Source organism: Quercus suber, unplaced genomic scaffold (genome assembly GCF_002906115.3).
Source record: "Quercus suber isolate HL8 unplaced genomic scaffold, Cork oak 2.0 scaffold_20, whole genome shotgun sequence".
NCBI classification, from domain to species: Eukaryota; Viridiplantae; Streptophyta; class Magnoliopsida; order Fagales; family Fagaceae; genus Quercus; species Quercus suber.
This window is the reverse complement of record NW_027069485.1, coordinates 758,241-774,959: the sequence shown is the minus strand read 5'-3', so window position 1 is coordinate 774,959 and position 16,719 is coordinate 758,241. Positions and strand designations below refer to the sequence as shown.

Below are 16,719 nucleotides of genomic sequence, written 5' to 3'. Positions count from 1 at the left end.
AAATACCTACATTATTTATTACTGTATACCCTTAAGGGGAGGATGAAAAAAATAAATATGAATAAATTTACTCTTGTACCTTGTTAAAGAATTATGTCAAATTAAAAAAAAAAAAGTAACAAATAATCACACAAAAAATAGCAATCATCTATAATTTTTTTATAAAAATAAAAAACATGTTTAAAAAAAATCACATCCAGTAAAAATAAAAATAAACTATCACGCCCAAGCCCTAAAAAATCAAAAGAAAAAAGAAAAGAAAAAAAGAGGCAATGTGCAACGTTGATGCCCACGGAAGAGAGAAGAAAGAAAAAAAAATGCAACTTAAATTAAGGGTATTTGTATAAAGCACATCTTTCAACATTTTTCCCTCCTCCTTTTCCTCCAAAATTGAGAGGATAAAAAAAGGTGGACCTGGAGGGAAAATTTTACCCCTATTTTTTGCCTTTCTTGTTTTCTTTACTCAACCAAACAGTGGAAAATGTCATTTTCCATCATATTTTCCTTTCCCTATTTTCCATCCTCCCTGTTTTCATCTCAACCAAACATACCCTAATATATATCAAACATCAAAACTTCTATATTTTTTACCATTTCATTTAAATAATATAAACTACTCATTAAAATAATAATAAAACAACTACACAAAAAACTATAGCAACTAGCTAACCACCTTCTCCACCATTGCATTGTAGCAACCACCATTGTAGAAACCACAACCCACCATAGCCACCACCACCACAAGTCACAGCACCACTGTGGCAACCACAACCCTCTATAGGAAGAACATAAAAAGAAAAAAAAAAAACAAAGTATAACCACAACCATCCATCAAAATCACAACCAACCACCACAAAAACAACTAGTAAACCCACTAGCAGACCCATCACGTCTAACCAAAACCCACAGGAACCAAAACCAGATCAATGAACCAAAACCCATCACAGACACAAAAACCCAAGATCAATGACCCACGACCCATGCCGAACCAAAACCACGACCACAAACCAAAAAAAAAAAAAAAAAAAAAAACCTCCATCGCCGCCACCAGCAAATCGGTGAAACAAAACCCACAGGAAGCAAAACCAGATCAGTAAACCAAAACCCATCACACACAAGCAAACCCAATAGATTGGTGACCCACAACCCCCGCCAAACCTCCACCATGACCATTGGATCGTCAGACCCACAACCTATGCCCATCAGACCATAATCGCCGACCATGAATCATCACCGCCACCACCCACGACCATTAAACCATCCAATCGGACCCAAACCCATCAAACCACAACCCTGACCATCAGACCACGCCGAACCACGGGACAGAGAAGAGAGAAGAGGGAAGAGAGAAGTGATAGGAAAGAGAAGGACAAAAATAATAAAAAGAAAAGAAAGTGGGCCCCACCTGAATTTAAAAAAAAAAAAAGTTTTGCAATTGGTGAACAGTGCAGTCTCAAATTTAAGATTGCACTGTTCATCAATGCCAAATATTATAGCATTTAAAACAATTGATAAATGTGGTTTTTTAGAGTTGGGTATGTCAAATGCCAAATATTTGGCATTTGACATACTTGATGGGAATGCTCTTATGAAATTGAGTCTCTAAGACTCGATATGTAGGTGGATTCCACGTGGATAAGAGCCCATTTGGTAATGTTGTTCTAGTAACGTTGTTTGTATTTTTTGGAAATACATATAGGTGAAAAAATGTGTGAAAATACGTGTAATATTGTTTAAAAACTGAAAACATGTGTTTAAACACATGTACCAGACAACTCCTAAACCACGTAATTCTCAAAACATGAAAATCGAGACTTAAAGGGTGGAGATAGAACTCAAGTCTCTAAGACTCGAGTTCCAGGTGGATGCCACGTGGAAAAAAACCAAATCAAAATATAGAAACCGAGCCTTTGAGGCTCAAGTTTTAAGAGGTAAATCAAGACTTTTAAACTCGAGATGCTAAGTAATAATATAGTTTTGATTAATTGCCAACTAACTATATAGTTTGGCAATTAGAATTAATTGCCAATTTTAGCCTAGTAGTTGAAGTGAAGTGGAAAACACTAGAATTTGGGATTGTGACGGGATGTTTGGTTTTAGCTGTGACTTAATTCTGGAGTTGGTTTTATTCTTGCTTGGCTGTAGGGTTCGACTTGTAAACTGGAAATTCCATAAACACCCAACAATAAATTTTCAACTTGGGTTCAAGACATCTCAATTCTTAAATAAACAGTGTGAGGTTTACACTTAACAATTGGGAGCATATCATATGAAATTTGGAAAGAATCATAATATATATATATATATATTTAAATAAGTAATTTGGCAAGTATCATATTGCAATGTACTAAGATACAATATATATATATATATATATACATATAATAATAGGTGAACCTGAGAGAAACTCAAATTAAAATTTGGCAAGTATCATATTGCAATGTACTAAGATACAATATATATATATATATATATACATATAATAATAGGTGAACCTGAGAGAAACTCAAATTAAAATTTTAAATTAGAGTTCTAATTTTGCGCCATGTGTCCTAAATTATTTATTCTTAAAGAGTTTTCTTTCTTAATTTTAGAATCAAATGTAAGACAACATCATAAATATTCATCAAAGTGAGTTATTAAGTATAAAAACCAAACAGTCTAGAATAAATGAATCGTAAAAAAAAAAAAGTGCTTCGCAATAATTTTTTTTAAAAATGGACAATTTATATTTTATACCTAATAATATCCTTATAAATTTTTTTAAAGAGTTAATAAAATATAAAAATGACTATCAATAGTATTTAAATTATATATATATATATATAGGAATTATATTTTGCATCGTATTGTATATCTTTAAGTGTATTTATGTATATGCATGGGGTTACAAACTAGTTTGTATAATGTGATCCATCTAGTCTAATAAGAGCTTGTCACCTTAATTAAAAAATAAAACTCAATATCAAGAGCCTTAGCTCAATTAGTGACACCAGCATTTTCATAACATCCAAGATTCAAAACTCCTCTTCCACATTATAACTATCTAATTATCAAAACTAAAAATCCAACTCAATTGTTCCTTAGCTAATTAATATCATTGTTTTGCCACATAGCATAATTTTAGGAAAAATTTAAGAGAAACACATCCGGTCAATCTTATTTGGTTATGTAGTACTTTTTTGGAACTCCAGTTTGTCAAACTCGAGTTAAACTCAAGTTCCCAAAAAAGTGCTACATGATTAAGTAAGTTTGGTCACATGTGTTTTGATATATCCCACACCTCTAACCCTAATGATTAAGTATGTCTATATCATTTCATTAATGATAATCAAGTATTTTTCTTAAGTAAATGGAAGTTTAGAAATAAAAGAGGACACTTAAATTACGTGGAAGGCAAATAAGGGTGCCATTGTAGAAAATTTTAATGAGTTAGGACTTGATACAATTAGGTAGAAAAATTAAGGACCACTTTGCAAATAAAATTTGAAGTGTCCAGCCATGAAACCTCTTGCTTCCCATCATGACATCATCAGCCTTCCCTAACACCACCTCATACTTCCCCATGCTTGAAGGCTCCCACCATATGACACCTAATTCACCATATCAAGAGCCTTAGGTTGCGTTTGGAATTAGAGTTTAAAGTCAGCTTATTTTACTATTCAACTTATTTTTATTACTATTCATGGGTTTTACTGTATATTTGGTATTATTTATGGGTCTCACTATACTATTTCAGCTAGTTTTTACCTTTATTTATAATATTTTTAGCAAAAAGTTTTCAGTTTCAGCTAAATAAGGTATTCCCAAACGGACCCTTAATAACTCAATTAGTGACACCGACATTTTCATAATATCCAAGATTCAAATCTCCTATTCCACAATCATTTTTTTGCCAAATAGCATAATTTTAGGAAAAATTTAAGAGAAATGCATCCGTTCAAACCTATTTGGTTATGTAGCACTTTTTTGGAACTCAAGTTTGTCAAACTTGAGTAAAACTCAAATTCACAAAAAAGTGCTACAAAACTAAATAAGTTTGGCCATATGCGTTTTGTGATATCCCGCACCTCTAACCCTAATGATTAAGTATGTCTATATCATTTCATTAATGATAATCAAGTTTTTTTTTTTTTTTTTTAAAGTAAATGGAATTTAGAAATAAAACAGGACACTTAAATTATGTGGAAGGCAAATAAGGTAGTGGCAGGTCCATAATTTTTTTCTAGGAGGGTCAGCAATGGCAGAACTAGGAACTTGTCATTTGCCATGAGGGGTGAGTAAAAAATTAAATGATTAATTTTTTTTTTATCTATAGATACAGCTTCCATATTATATACAATAATCTAAAATAATATTCTAGATACAATTTAGTATACAATACAACTATATTATACAATAGCCTAAAACCGTTATAAAATAGGTAAGACAACAACTATTGGATGCACAAACTAATATAATTAAATTACTAATCACACATTTTTGTCAAATTAATAATTAATTATTATATTTATATGTAATATCAATTATATAAAAATATATGATAAAGAAGAAGAAGACTAGTAACACACTTAAGAGTAGGAATAGGAGTAAATGTGAAACTAAGAAAAAAAATAGTGACTGATATAAGTTTTTTCTTTTGAGATGGATGACTTCTTAACCGTACACATAGATATAGTCACTCTTTTGGAATTTGAGATAATTGGAGATAGAAAGAAAAACTAAGAAAAAAATAAAAGCGAGAAAGCGAGATAGAGAGAACTAGGAAAATTACAAATATAGATACAAATTTGTGCAGATTTGTTGGTTGTAACAATGATGTAATTTTTTTGTTAATGAGGAAGAAAAGTGCAAGGAAAAACAATTTCATTTCGTTGTCAACTGCAAAGTAAGCCAGAATCCTGGAAAGAATATTCATATTTTTTTTTAATGAATGAGCAAAATTTTTAGAACTGACACAATACTTTCAAAAAAATTCTACAACAAAATCTAAGTGACCAATTGTTAAACGTAAATAAAAAAATATTATTAGTTGTGGGTCCAAATAAAAAGCAGTTACAACTTGTCTCATATTATTGTAAAATTGTTGTGAAATTAAAATTAAGATGATCATATTCAAGTTTCAAGCTTATTTCAATGGGTTTCAAAGAAAATTTAGGATTAGGGTGTTCAAATTTTTATTTTAAGGGGCAAAATAAAAAAATAAAAAAATTTTATATATAAAATTTTTGATTGGGCCAGGTCAGGGGGTTCATTTGAACCCCCTGGCCTTAATGTAACACCGCCCATGAAATAAGGGTGCCATTGCAGAAAATTTTAATGAGTTGGGACTTGGTACAATTAGGCAGATAAATTAAGGACTACTTTCCAAATAAAATTTGAAGTGTCCTGCCATGACATCTCTTGCTTCCCATCATGACACCATCAGCCTTCCCTCACACCACCTCCTACTTCCCCATGCTTGAAGGCTCCAACCATATGACACCTAACTCAATTGCTGCCACCTCCTACTTGCCCATGCAACCATCTAATTTTGCAATCTATTGCTGCCCAATTCGCCCAGAATCTTACACTATAGCAGCCAACATTTTTGATAGTTAAAACATGAATTGAATAGAAAAGAAAAGAGGCAAGTATTGTACTAGGCAGCACCTATTTCCTACCAATCGATCTTGAGTTGAAATTGAGCAAGTGACAGTTCCATGATTTGATTATTCCCTGGCTTTGTGTGTTCTTTGTTTTGTGATGAAGATTTATTCTATGAATAAGTATACTTTCTATTATTTCAATGAATTAAATGGCTGCAACTTCAATTGCTAGAGCCCTTAAGTGAATTTTGATTGGCATATGCTTCAAAACAATGAACACGAATTACAACTAATTTCTAATTTCTGTTTCGAGCTTTTACACGAAAATTCTTTTCATGTTCTATTCTGTACAGCCATGATACTTGAGTTATTTAGCTATTCCATAAGTTCTTTCAATGATTTCATTGAAGTAACAAATTGTTTCAAGAATTATACAAGCAAGTTACAGCTTGTGTACTTGATGATCGTCCTATGCTTTCTTTGATATGAAATTTTCTGCTAATGCTTGGATGACCGGATTGGTGGCTGGTTCTGGTTCACGGTAATGCAATTAAATTTTTTTAATATGCTACTTTGTTGATGTGAAATTATTGTGAATTTTTGTTATTTAAAAAAATTTAATTGGAAATTGTGGTAGGTCCATATGTGAATTGGCATGTTAATTTAGGAATGTTGTGAAATATTGTGACATTTTGTTGTGTCTCTAACATTACTCTTCTATTTTTAGGATATTTTTAAGTCAACATAATTGTTGAAAGAAAAGGGTGAGATTTGGGTCTAGTGTCCAGTTGCACTAAACCCATTGAGATTATAACACGCGTCACTCTTGAATACATGTCACCATCTTAACGCGTGCACTAGACCTAAGCCTCACCCGAAAGAAAATTAGGAGTGACTTTTGAAAAATTTAACTTCAAAATTTATTATATATATTTTTCCTTACTTCTAGTTATAAGGATTATAGGGAAATAGTGATAGTAGGGAACTCTCTCACTCAAAGGAAGGCTTCTAAAAGAAAAAAGGTTTTTTCAGAAGAGAATTATGTCCTAAACTTAAGGGACAACCCCCCTTAAATAGGCAAAAATTTGGAGTGAACAGTATCATGAATAGTAAAGAGTGAACAGTGTCATAAACAATAATTCGTGAACAGTAAAAGTAAACAGTGTTTTTTCACTTTTTGACTCCAAAAATCAGCAGCAAATTCTTGTTATTTTCTTCAATCTAAAGTGCTAAGTCTTTGCCAAGAGAGAGTTTGAGAAGACCAAAAGTCTCAGAGTAAACTCTTTTTTCTTTTTTCCAAGAACATAATTATGAGCCTAAGGAATCTCTATATTCCAAAGGACTTGTCAAAAAAGCATAGGACTTTACAGTAGAGCATGGTTAATCATCGTAGCATTTTTTGAATATTGTAGCATTTTTTTGCTATTGTGCAAGTTAGACAAATAGGAGAATTAATCATCAGTCAACTGCTAGATCAAGAGTATTTTGACCAAATAGTTTCTGACTGTAGGAGTAACATGGGAAAATAACTTTATCAGTAAGAACCATCAGGCTGACGAGAATCTCAAAATAGTAGTGCTATAGTAGTAACGATAACCTAAGAAAGCTACTCATTAATCAGTGGAAGGGGTATCAGATGGATAACCATCATAAGGATCCCATGGAGGATCATTATCACATTCGTGCTCATGGTATATATGTCAAAAGTATTGTAGTTGAATTGGCACCTCCCATGCACTAAGTGCTTGAGGGTCTAAAGGGGAAAGGGTTTGAGCTGTGGGGTTAGTAGCATCCATAAGAGTTACATCATTTTTAAACTATAGATTTCTAAAAAATCTAACGGTTGAAAAAACATCATTAAATGTTAATACTTTCCACTTTATTACCTCATTAATTCTAGCATTTTTTTTTCTCCTTAAATGTTAGTTTTTTTGAGGGACATCCTTATATATTAGTTAATGTGAATTTTTGTTGTGTCCATAACAAAACTAAAAAATAGAATTAGACAAGGGGATCCATTGCTATGCCCCTTTCTTAAACCAACCATACGAAAACACTTCTTAGTTAATAATGATTAAATTCAAATGGTGCTACAATATTGAAGATATTATTTGCTTCAAGATACTCTGCCAAATCATGCACGAACCACCGGTTTACTGTTCTCGAGATCCTTAATGTTGCCCATCCTTTAAAATTTTTCTTTTAAATTGTTTAAAGAATCTAATATACTTCTGGTTTTGATAAAAACACTATTCTTACTTAATGTACATAATTTTATGTAATTTTTGTTTATTTATTTTTTATTTAATTGTATTGTATTGCTTATAGATTTTCTTTAATATATATATATATATATTATTAAGTCATGTATTGTGTAGACCCTTTCTAAATGTGCATCCAAAGCTACAAAAGTTCTCGGATCAATACCCTAATAAAAATTAATTTGTCTACCAATTTATTAATTCAAGCAATAATTTGAACAGCCACCTGTTTCCCTCCCCTCTAAAAATCCTTCGGCAATTCGGTTTGCTTTGGCTTGAGCCTTGAGCTGTGACAATAACTCTCGGTGAAAATTGAGCTTTGTTGGCCCTACAGCTACAAGGATCCACTTGTTCCTAGACACAAGTTGAACGTCACAAAATACATGAAGTGCTGTTTCTTATCTTTTTCTCAACCATACAATTCAGAACTAATACGACATGCAATAACCTTTATCTAATTCCCATTGTCATTTTCATGTTATGGCTAGCTTTCTGCCCCACTATTAGAATTAGTCTCTAGTTAGAAACTAGAACACAAAACCAAGACAATGGCAGCCACAGCATGCTTGAATTATGGAGCACCTGCCTCACTCAATCCACAGCAGAAACAGCAATCACCAAGCGCAAGAAACAACTGCTTGATAGATGCAACAATTATGGGAAAGAGAAACATGATGATGATGGGGTTGAGAGGGAGATATAATAAAGCAAACAAAAGGGCTGGAATGGTGAGATGTAGTGGTATAGGAATAGGGGACTTCATAGGAGGGGATTTGGTGAAACCTGATCTAGGCCGATGGCTATCAGACGTGGAAGAGCACAAAGCCCTTGCAATCTACACCCCACATGAGGGAGGCTATGAGGGACGTTACCTTAACCGACTCAGATACCAGGGCTACTATTTTCTCGACCTCACTGCTCGAGGCCTTGGAGATCCTGAGACCACCCTCACCAAGGTTCATCCTGTTTGTCCTGTGAGTAAATTTTGTGCCCAAAAACTCAATGTCAGTTCTGTTCTTTAAGACATACCGGCTTTACATTTGCTTTGTTAAGTTGTAGGCCCATGTAGGGAAGCAGCCAATTGCAAGATGGTATTTCCCACCAGAGGTTGATTATAGGCTAGCTGCACTGCCTCCTGATGCGAAAGGACTTGTGGTCTGGATAATTGAAGCCAAGGTAAACATATGTGAAAGTATACGTCTTCCCTTACCACTAACATGATTAACAAGAAGCTCAACAAAGAATGCAATCAAATCTTATAGTTTCCCGCATTGCATACCTTTGCTCACAGGTTCTGTCGAAGTCAGAATTGCAGTTTCTCGCTTTGCTTCCCACCCTAAGGCCTAAAGTCAGGGTTATTGCCGAGTGCGGAAACTGGTAGGATACCCATACCTATAAGTCGTTTGTTTTGCATGTACAAAGGTGGTGTTTTGGCCAAATTAAACCAAAGCCTATCCTCAACAACACATATGTTCTTGACTTTCTGCAACAGTATTTGCTACATTCTTCCTACCACTTAACCAGAGAATATTATGTTAACTTCCTAATCTTTGCGCAGGAGAAAGGTTGTGTGGAAGCCACTCAAAGAAATTGCAGGACTAACAGCAAATGAGGAAGCATGATAGCACAAGTCAACCAAATGGAAGTCAACACCTTTATCCTATGCCAAGCTTTAGTCTGCTGAAGGCCTCAAAAGCTGTACTGCAGGGGTGAAACAAAGTCAGAAAAATATTAACTGATTACAGGAAATAAGCTGGAGTCCTCACAAATTATTTACCAAGTACTAAATTCTTGTTGAACTAATGTTGTCAGAAATACAAATTGCACACAAACACAACTAGTTATTCTTGTTTCCTTTAACAAGGATATTGTGCAAGTAATAAGCCACACGCAAGTGGCTGTGGGGTTTGTAATATTGCTTACATAGCAAAAAGTTATAACACATATATTGAAAGGTTATATGAAAATCTAATCATAAGATTAAAAGATAATAAATTTAACTTTTGTGAGACATTTTGACCATGTAGACAACCTCCATTGCACAATAAACGATACATATCCAAATCATGAAAAAGAATATATGGGTTGTTACCACAAAAGCACCAATTTAAATTACAAGCTATGTTGCAGAGAAAATATATATCTACATTTCTTGAATAATCAATCATCAACCCTGTTAGTCTACATGGTAGCAATAGCAGAGTAAAACTCATCTAAAATCATTGCAGGATTGATTATTTGCGTACACAAATAACTAATTACATTACCATTTATTCCATGGGAAAAGATTGAGAGAGCATAAAATTCGAGAACTTCATTCTAACCAATAACTGTACATCATCCCTCCTATTAATGTAGTATGTTATCTTGTGCTGGATCCATCTACTATACAATCTATAGGTAGATAGGTAGAAGAACTAGTATCAATCTCCTTTAATTTAATCTACTAGTTGTTCTTTTCCCCTTGAAAAATACATATACAAATCAAAATTAGAACTTCTATTTGAAAAAAAGTGGGAGAGAGGGGTGGGGGGATGTCATGTATCTAAATTTTCCTCTTCCCACGCCTTCTAGAGTCTAAATCCACAAGCTTTGATGATGATGGAGCAGGTAACGGAGTAGACAGACCAATGGACTCAGGGATGTCAAGATTGACCCCCATGGAGGGGCCTGCGGTTGCACGCTTGATGTCAATCTCATGAAATTGCTGAACTTCAAGTTTTACTTTGTCAATCTGCTCGTATTTACATTAGAAAAATAAGCATTAAATGCCTGCCGATCTGAATCATCTGATACATTGGTATGTATGTCAGCTAAACTTAAAGAATACTAAAAGCATGAAAGTAAGATGATTGCCCTTACTAGTTCAATGTGATGAATGGATGAATGTGCATCAGCAAGTCTCCTTTGCATCTCATCTTCCTTTTTTCTTTGATATTCAACATTTTCCATTTCATTTCCCCTCTCACCCAACTCTTGATACAAGGCTGCAAGAACATTATATAGTAGCAAGAGAAATGGATAGTCAAATGAAATAAATTTGCAAAACCAAAGATTCCAGTTCAACTCAATTGCGTCAGGTACTAATGATATGCAAAATACTTTCAGATGCAGAGTGATGAGTTAGAACACTGAATATAATTCTCGGATATTTAACCTGCAAAATTATAAATTCTGTACCATGCCAATCAAAACAAACAATATACTACAGGAAAAAGTACACTAACCTTCCCTTAGAACACTGAACAGAATTCTAATTCTTTGGTCTAATATGATGCAAACAGTAAAGATTCAACAAAAAAACCAAGATTAATTACCAAAAAAGATTCAAGAATTGTGGTATAGTTTTGATGAAGGGTCCTTCTTGGCACTTTTCCCATGCTACTTTTCTTTTATGAAGTATTAAGTTTCTTTTAGGTTAGAAAGTTGCTGGCTCAATTTTACTAAAGTTATACTAAAATAGGGTACTTCAGTAGTTTCTATATTTCTGGAATATGGGCTATACTAGAGGCTCATGAGAATTATTTATGTTTTGAGTACCTTTTCCATTAGGTTTAGAAGTTCTTAAGTACTTTTCTTTTGTCATTAGTAGCCCTAATCTCTCTAGGAATAAGTTATTTAAGAGACATAATCTTTCTAAAAAAAAGGTTTAGCAATAACCTATATATTTTTTTTTTGATAAGTAATGTAAGAATATTATTAATAATAGATTATATAAAGGCTTTACTGTAGGCAATAAATTTTATAGAGAGATCAAATATAATAAAATTTCAGCAGATTATTTTAAGTCGTGAGGGTGTGATTGCCTCCTCTTTCTGCCTTCTCTTTCCTAGAAGTAATTGCTCAGGACCTATCTTTTCTTTGTTTCTCATTCTATACACTGTTTTAACACCAAAAAACCATCGAACTCATTCAAGTTCCAATTTTTTATTTCTTAACCAACCTAAACCCTCAAACATCAAACCCTATTCAAGAAACCTTCAAGATCACATCAAGAACCCTAAATTTAGTTATGAATTCCTAAAGATCCTACCTCACATTAACACCATACTCACCATTCTGAAACTCAACATCAGGGTTGCCATTTTAAAAAGATGCACAAGCATGTGGATTTGTCATGATCCTATCAGGTAGTTCATTTCATACCTAATAGAATAACATCATATAAGAGTGATACCAGCCATAAACCAAGAAATGATCAGTCCTAACCTGTGCATGCTACATGATGGGAAAATCCTTGTTGCAATGTGAAAGGTTAGTGGTCATAAACAATGTGAGAGATTATAGCTAATGAGATATACCTGTCAAAACGGAAAGCACCCAAATCTGAGTTGGGATATCATAAAGCTTCTTTGCCAATGTTAGGGATGATCTCAAGATCTCTCTAGACTGTACAGTGTCATGCAGGGCAAGCGCCAAACTCCCAAGGATGGTCAAATACTGAGAAACAAGTTGAAGATTCCCCAAATGATTGTGTGTCAACTGCAGTCCTTTGGCCAGTCGATTTCTGCATTACAGTGGTCATCTTATTTCAGAGAGAGAGGTAGAGTAGATTACTGTGTTGGTTGACGTAAAGAACTATAACAGTGAGATTTATTTTATAGATTTGCGTTTAGCTTATCTCCAGGGATCCAAGAAGACTGAAAATATATTTATGGAAAACAAAAGGAAAAAGGAGGATGCCAGGATTTGGCATAGAAATTGTGGTCAACATGCAAAGGAACTGCAGTTGTTCCTTTTTTAATGTTTTCATTTTCTGTACCCTTTCTTTATCCAGAAGCTTGTGTTTTTACCCACAAGTTCAAACTGACAGTCATAAGATAGTCAGCAAGGGTATTGAAGGACTCATTCTGGGGAAGACTGTTCCATTTGGTCCTCCATGGCATTTGAAGGCATAAGTTGATTGTCAGGACAATGATAGTATGAGAGTGGCAGAAATACAGACTAAGAAAGACCTTTTTTTTTGGATTAAAATATAGGGACCATCTCAAGTTTATGTATAAAAGGTTCCGTTGATATTATGCTATAAGCTCATTATAACTGCTTAAGGAAATGAATTGGGCTCATTTCAAATCCCATGGAAAACACAATAAATTGACTTACCTCAATATCAAAGGAAAACTATTTTGAATATAAGGCAAAATGATAAACTATAATGGGACAGAGGTTAATTAATGGTAGAAACATCTACCGTGCTTCCTGTAGATCATGCTGTTTCATCAATAAAAGGCCGTAGGCAAAAAGAACACCCGTTTTCTCTCTGACTCCAACAAAAGACTCCATCATTCTATAAACAGGTCCTATCAAATCAAGAGCCTGCTCATAAAATATTGTGTCAAAATATAATTCACTGCCAAAAAATTTTACTGTGAAAATGCAAAACTTTACAAGAAATATTTCACCTGTGAAGATGATTCAGCATCACCAATGCAAATGTAAGACACAGCTGCATATATTTGGCACATAGCTTGCATTGCTTTGCTCTCTGTGAGCTGAACAAACAACACACGTGAACATTTAATTTGGATTTCTCATTAAATTAGATTCACCTGCGCTTTCAAGCACTTGCTAAACAAGATAAACATCCACACACACAGTCATGCCTTAAGCTTTATTGAAGGCATCGAACTTGCACATTCAAGAGTTTACCTTTGCTCCTTCAAGATAATGAAAGGCTGCTTCACTATAACAGCCTACGTAATGGGCATATTGCCCCCTAAGCATCTGGATAATACTTTCACAAGCTTGTAAAATTGTTGGAAAGCGCATATACCAATTTTTCATCTGCACCAAAGCCTGCAAACAGAGAACAAATTACACTGGTTTGTTTTGGAACTGAAAGTGCATAGCGCACATTATAAAAATTGGTAGCAAGTCAAAGTTCTAAATTTATTAGTATAACAGATCATACAGGTTTAGTTAAACTATAAGTTTCCAATCCAAACAATTGCCTGCACGCAACTATAGATTTATGAAGTGTTTGGAGATTCCCTATCATGCACTACTCACGAATGGTGGGATTTTGTGTGAGGAAGTTGCCCACCTTTAACTAAGCTTTGATGGGTAAGTGGTTATGGAGTTTTCAAGAGGAGGGTGATTGTCTTTGGATACTTGTTATTGGTATAAAATGTGGGGAAGCTTGGGGTGATTGGGCGTTTGAAGTGAGGAGACCGCAAGCATCTTTCCTCTTAGAAATAAAATAAACAAATCAGGAATCAGAATACAAATTGATCTCCACATCACACATCATGCTTAAATCAGATTCTCCAACCATCCCCTACTACATAGAAAGAAAGGCAGAGAGTTTTTCCCAACCTGTTCTAATACCTCTCTAGAGACTACACCCATAAATCTGTTCATACAATAGTTTTTTGTTTTGTTTTTTTTTTTTTTTAAATTGTTGTCCACGCATCAGATGCATTCTCACTGAAATTATATTTATTTTATGTTAAGTTATTCTAAAATCTAGGAATAAATTAATATTTTTTTATTATTAATTTCATTTTTGGTTGGGGAGAGTCTCTCACCTAAAGACAGTGGGTTCAATGGGCCATCCCCATTCTTGATGCAATTGCCATTCCCTCTTCGGATTTATACACCCACCTGCAGTTTTTTGTCTTGCTTCTTGCATTTTGTTGTTGCAATTGTAATGTTGTTTTTCATATATCGATTTGGGTAAATTAACATAAGGATTTGTTTTTGCTCACTCTCTCGGCCTAGTATTGAGGTGGTGTCAGAGTTCACTATCTTCTTGGTAGGTGAGGCCTTGCCACTGTGAGGGAAGGTTTCAGTTTTTTTTCTCCACAATCCCAATCCAGTGACCAACCAAAGACCAGTGTTGCTTAAAGCGTGAGGCACACTCAAGCGTACGGAATAAACAATGTAGATTTTTGAAATCTAATTCTGTTAAGTAAGAAATGATAACTGATTTTAAATCATATGGCACTATTTACACCTTTAGTTGAAAAACTAAATCTTCATCATGAAGCAGTCCCTCTCCATTCCAAAAACAAATGCAGAGAACCCTAATACCATCCACATAGCGTATGGAATAAACCATGTCAAACACTATACAATCAATAACTAGGCTTAATGAAGATAAAATTAAAAACTAGGACAGAAACTTTGTGAACACATTAATGCGGTTTAACCTAATGATTCAATTATACCATTTCATATATTGCTATAAAGAATTTTAATATTAAACTCAAGCATGAATACCGGACGGTATATTTGCATCTGAACAGAAAGCCCAAAAATTGACAGAGATATAGATAAAAGTTGGCAAGCCATTCCCCTCCAACACCCCATCATTTCCCCAAAAAAGCAAAATTTTCAAAGAAGAAAAGGAGACTAATTAAACATGGCAATAAGGAAGGCATAATACCTACCTCTTGTGCTTCAACAAATTCAGACCGTGTGAGCTCTACAGCCACTTTATTTTCAAAGAACTGCATTAGTAGCATTAAATACACACCAGCCATCCAAATGGCAGAGTGCTGCAAATCCACCTCTGCACAAAAAAGATTCACAAAGCTTGCATAACCTTAGGTTCATAGAGGAACTGAAACCATTTTGTTGTAGGCATCATCAAAAGCTAAAGCTCACCTTTCACACCATCAGTTATTCCAAGCTTCACCAGCTCCTCTGCAAGAAAGATAACTATTCAGATTTCTAAGCATTGTTGCAACTAATATGAAATTCGTAAATCCCAACTGACTAGCAACAAAGACCATTTCAACCGATCAACTGGGTGTATAAGAAATAATTTTTCAAAGAGGTAAAAGCCTAGGAACTTGTTTTACAATGATTGACTGAATGCTAGTTAAGCGAACCCTGATGTGACGTTTTTCATTTTGGTAATAATGAAATCATGTTATTATAAGAGCCTGATCTGAACTGAAGGGCCATATACGAATGGAGAATCAATTTCTAACAAGAAAGAGATGCAGAGCATTCATAAATTATAATAAACTAACTAAGACCAAAGGGAAGAACAATGAACTGCATCTTAGTCCAAGAAACCAACCTTGGATGATATGCATTCCAGATTGTATCCTCTTTGCACACTCCTTAGAATGACCCTTTGGACGTCCGAAAATGACCACCATAAGATCAACTAGTGCATAGACAGCACTTTTTGGTAGCCACTCTCCATCTATAGGAGATGGTGCCAGCTCAAGCTTATCTTCCAATGTCCGTTTCACATTTCCAAAATATGCTGGCTCCAGATAATGCTGGCCACTTGAACTCAATCTAGTCTTACTTTTAAGCCGCTCTTGAAGCTGAGCTTGTTTTTCAGCCAATGCTGACCTATCCCTGTAATGAAGGTCAGAACGGGAGAGACTTTGATTTAAGGTGTTTATTTCATTTGTCAGATCCTGTATCTCCCGTGTTTGCTGCATATCAGCCTTCACAGCAGCGTCCAGTTTGTCTACATGTTGTGCAACATTCTTGTAGTCACAGACACGAAATCGGTAGAATACATGCAACAGCTCATTGTAGAAGAGTAAACCAAGGCATTGTTCTCTCTTTATAGGTGCAAGGAGGCAAGAGTGTAGTCATACAAACAAGAATTAGCATTACAACAATAAAGTAAATGTTTCCAAAATTTTCTTTCTCCAAATCATTCTCAATCATATTACCGCATATTTAAAGTTAGAAAAAGTAGCATACAACAATAAAGAAGACAACACTTACTTTATTCCGCTCAATCGAATCCCAGACCTGATCGCATCTATTAACAGCTTGCTCAACCAAATTCTCATCATCCCATTGCATGAGGTGCACGTGCAGTATGGAAGTTGCAAAGAACATCTATACACACGCAATAGAACAAACAACAACAGATTGTAAAATCACACATCATG

At 34.4% G+C, this 16,719-nt stretch overlaps 2 protein-coding genes across 2 annotated transcripts; one reads left to right on the top strand and one right to left on the bottom strand.

Annotated features, from left to right (window-relative positions):
• Nucleotides 1-8,297: 8,297 nt before the first annotated feature.
• LOC112007223 (NAD(P)H-quinone oxidoreductase subunit N, chloroplastic) lies at nt 8,298-9,516 on the top strand. The gene is made up of 4 exons (XM_024039544.2): nt 8,298-8,823; nt 8,909-9,025; nt 9,141-9,226; nt 9,408-9,516. Exons 1-4 carry the CDS (start codon nt 8,398-8,400, stop codon nt 9,469-9,471), a joined length of 693 nt encoding a protein of 230 aa, XP_023895312.1. The 5' UTR covers nt 8,298-8,397; the 3' UTR covers nt 9,472-9,516.
• Nucleotides 9,517-10,052: 536 nt separating this feature from the next.
• On the bottom strand, nt 10,053-16,666 carry LOC112007221 (sister chromatid cohesion protein SCC4). The gene is made up of 10 exons (XM_065762626.1): nt 16,550-16,666; nt 15,879-16,380; nt 15,458-15,496; nt 15,241-15,362; nt 13,499-13,645; nt 13,252-13,341; nt 13,041-13,165; nt 12,151-12,356; nt 10,712-10,836; nt 10,053-10,583 (listed from the first exon to the last, which is right to left on the bottom strand). The coding sequence occupies exons 1-10, from the start codon at nt 16,664-16,666 to the stop codon at nt 10,395-10,397; spliced, it is 1,662 nt and encodes a 553-aa protein (XP_065618698.1). The 3' UTR covers nt 10,053-10,394.
• Between the last annotated feature and the right edge of the window lie 53 nt (nt 16,667-16,719).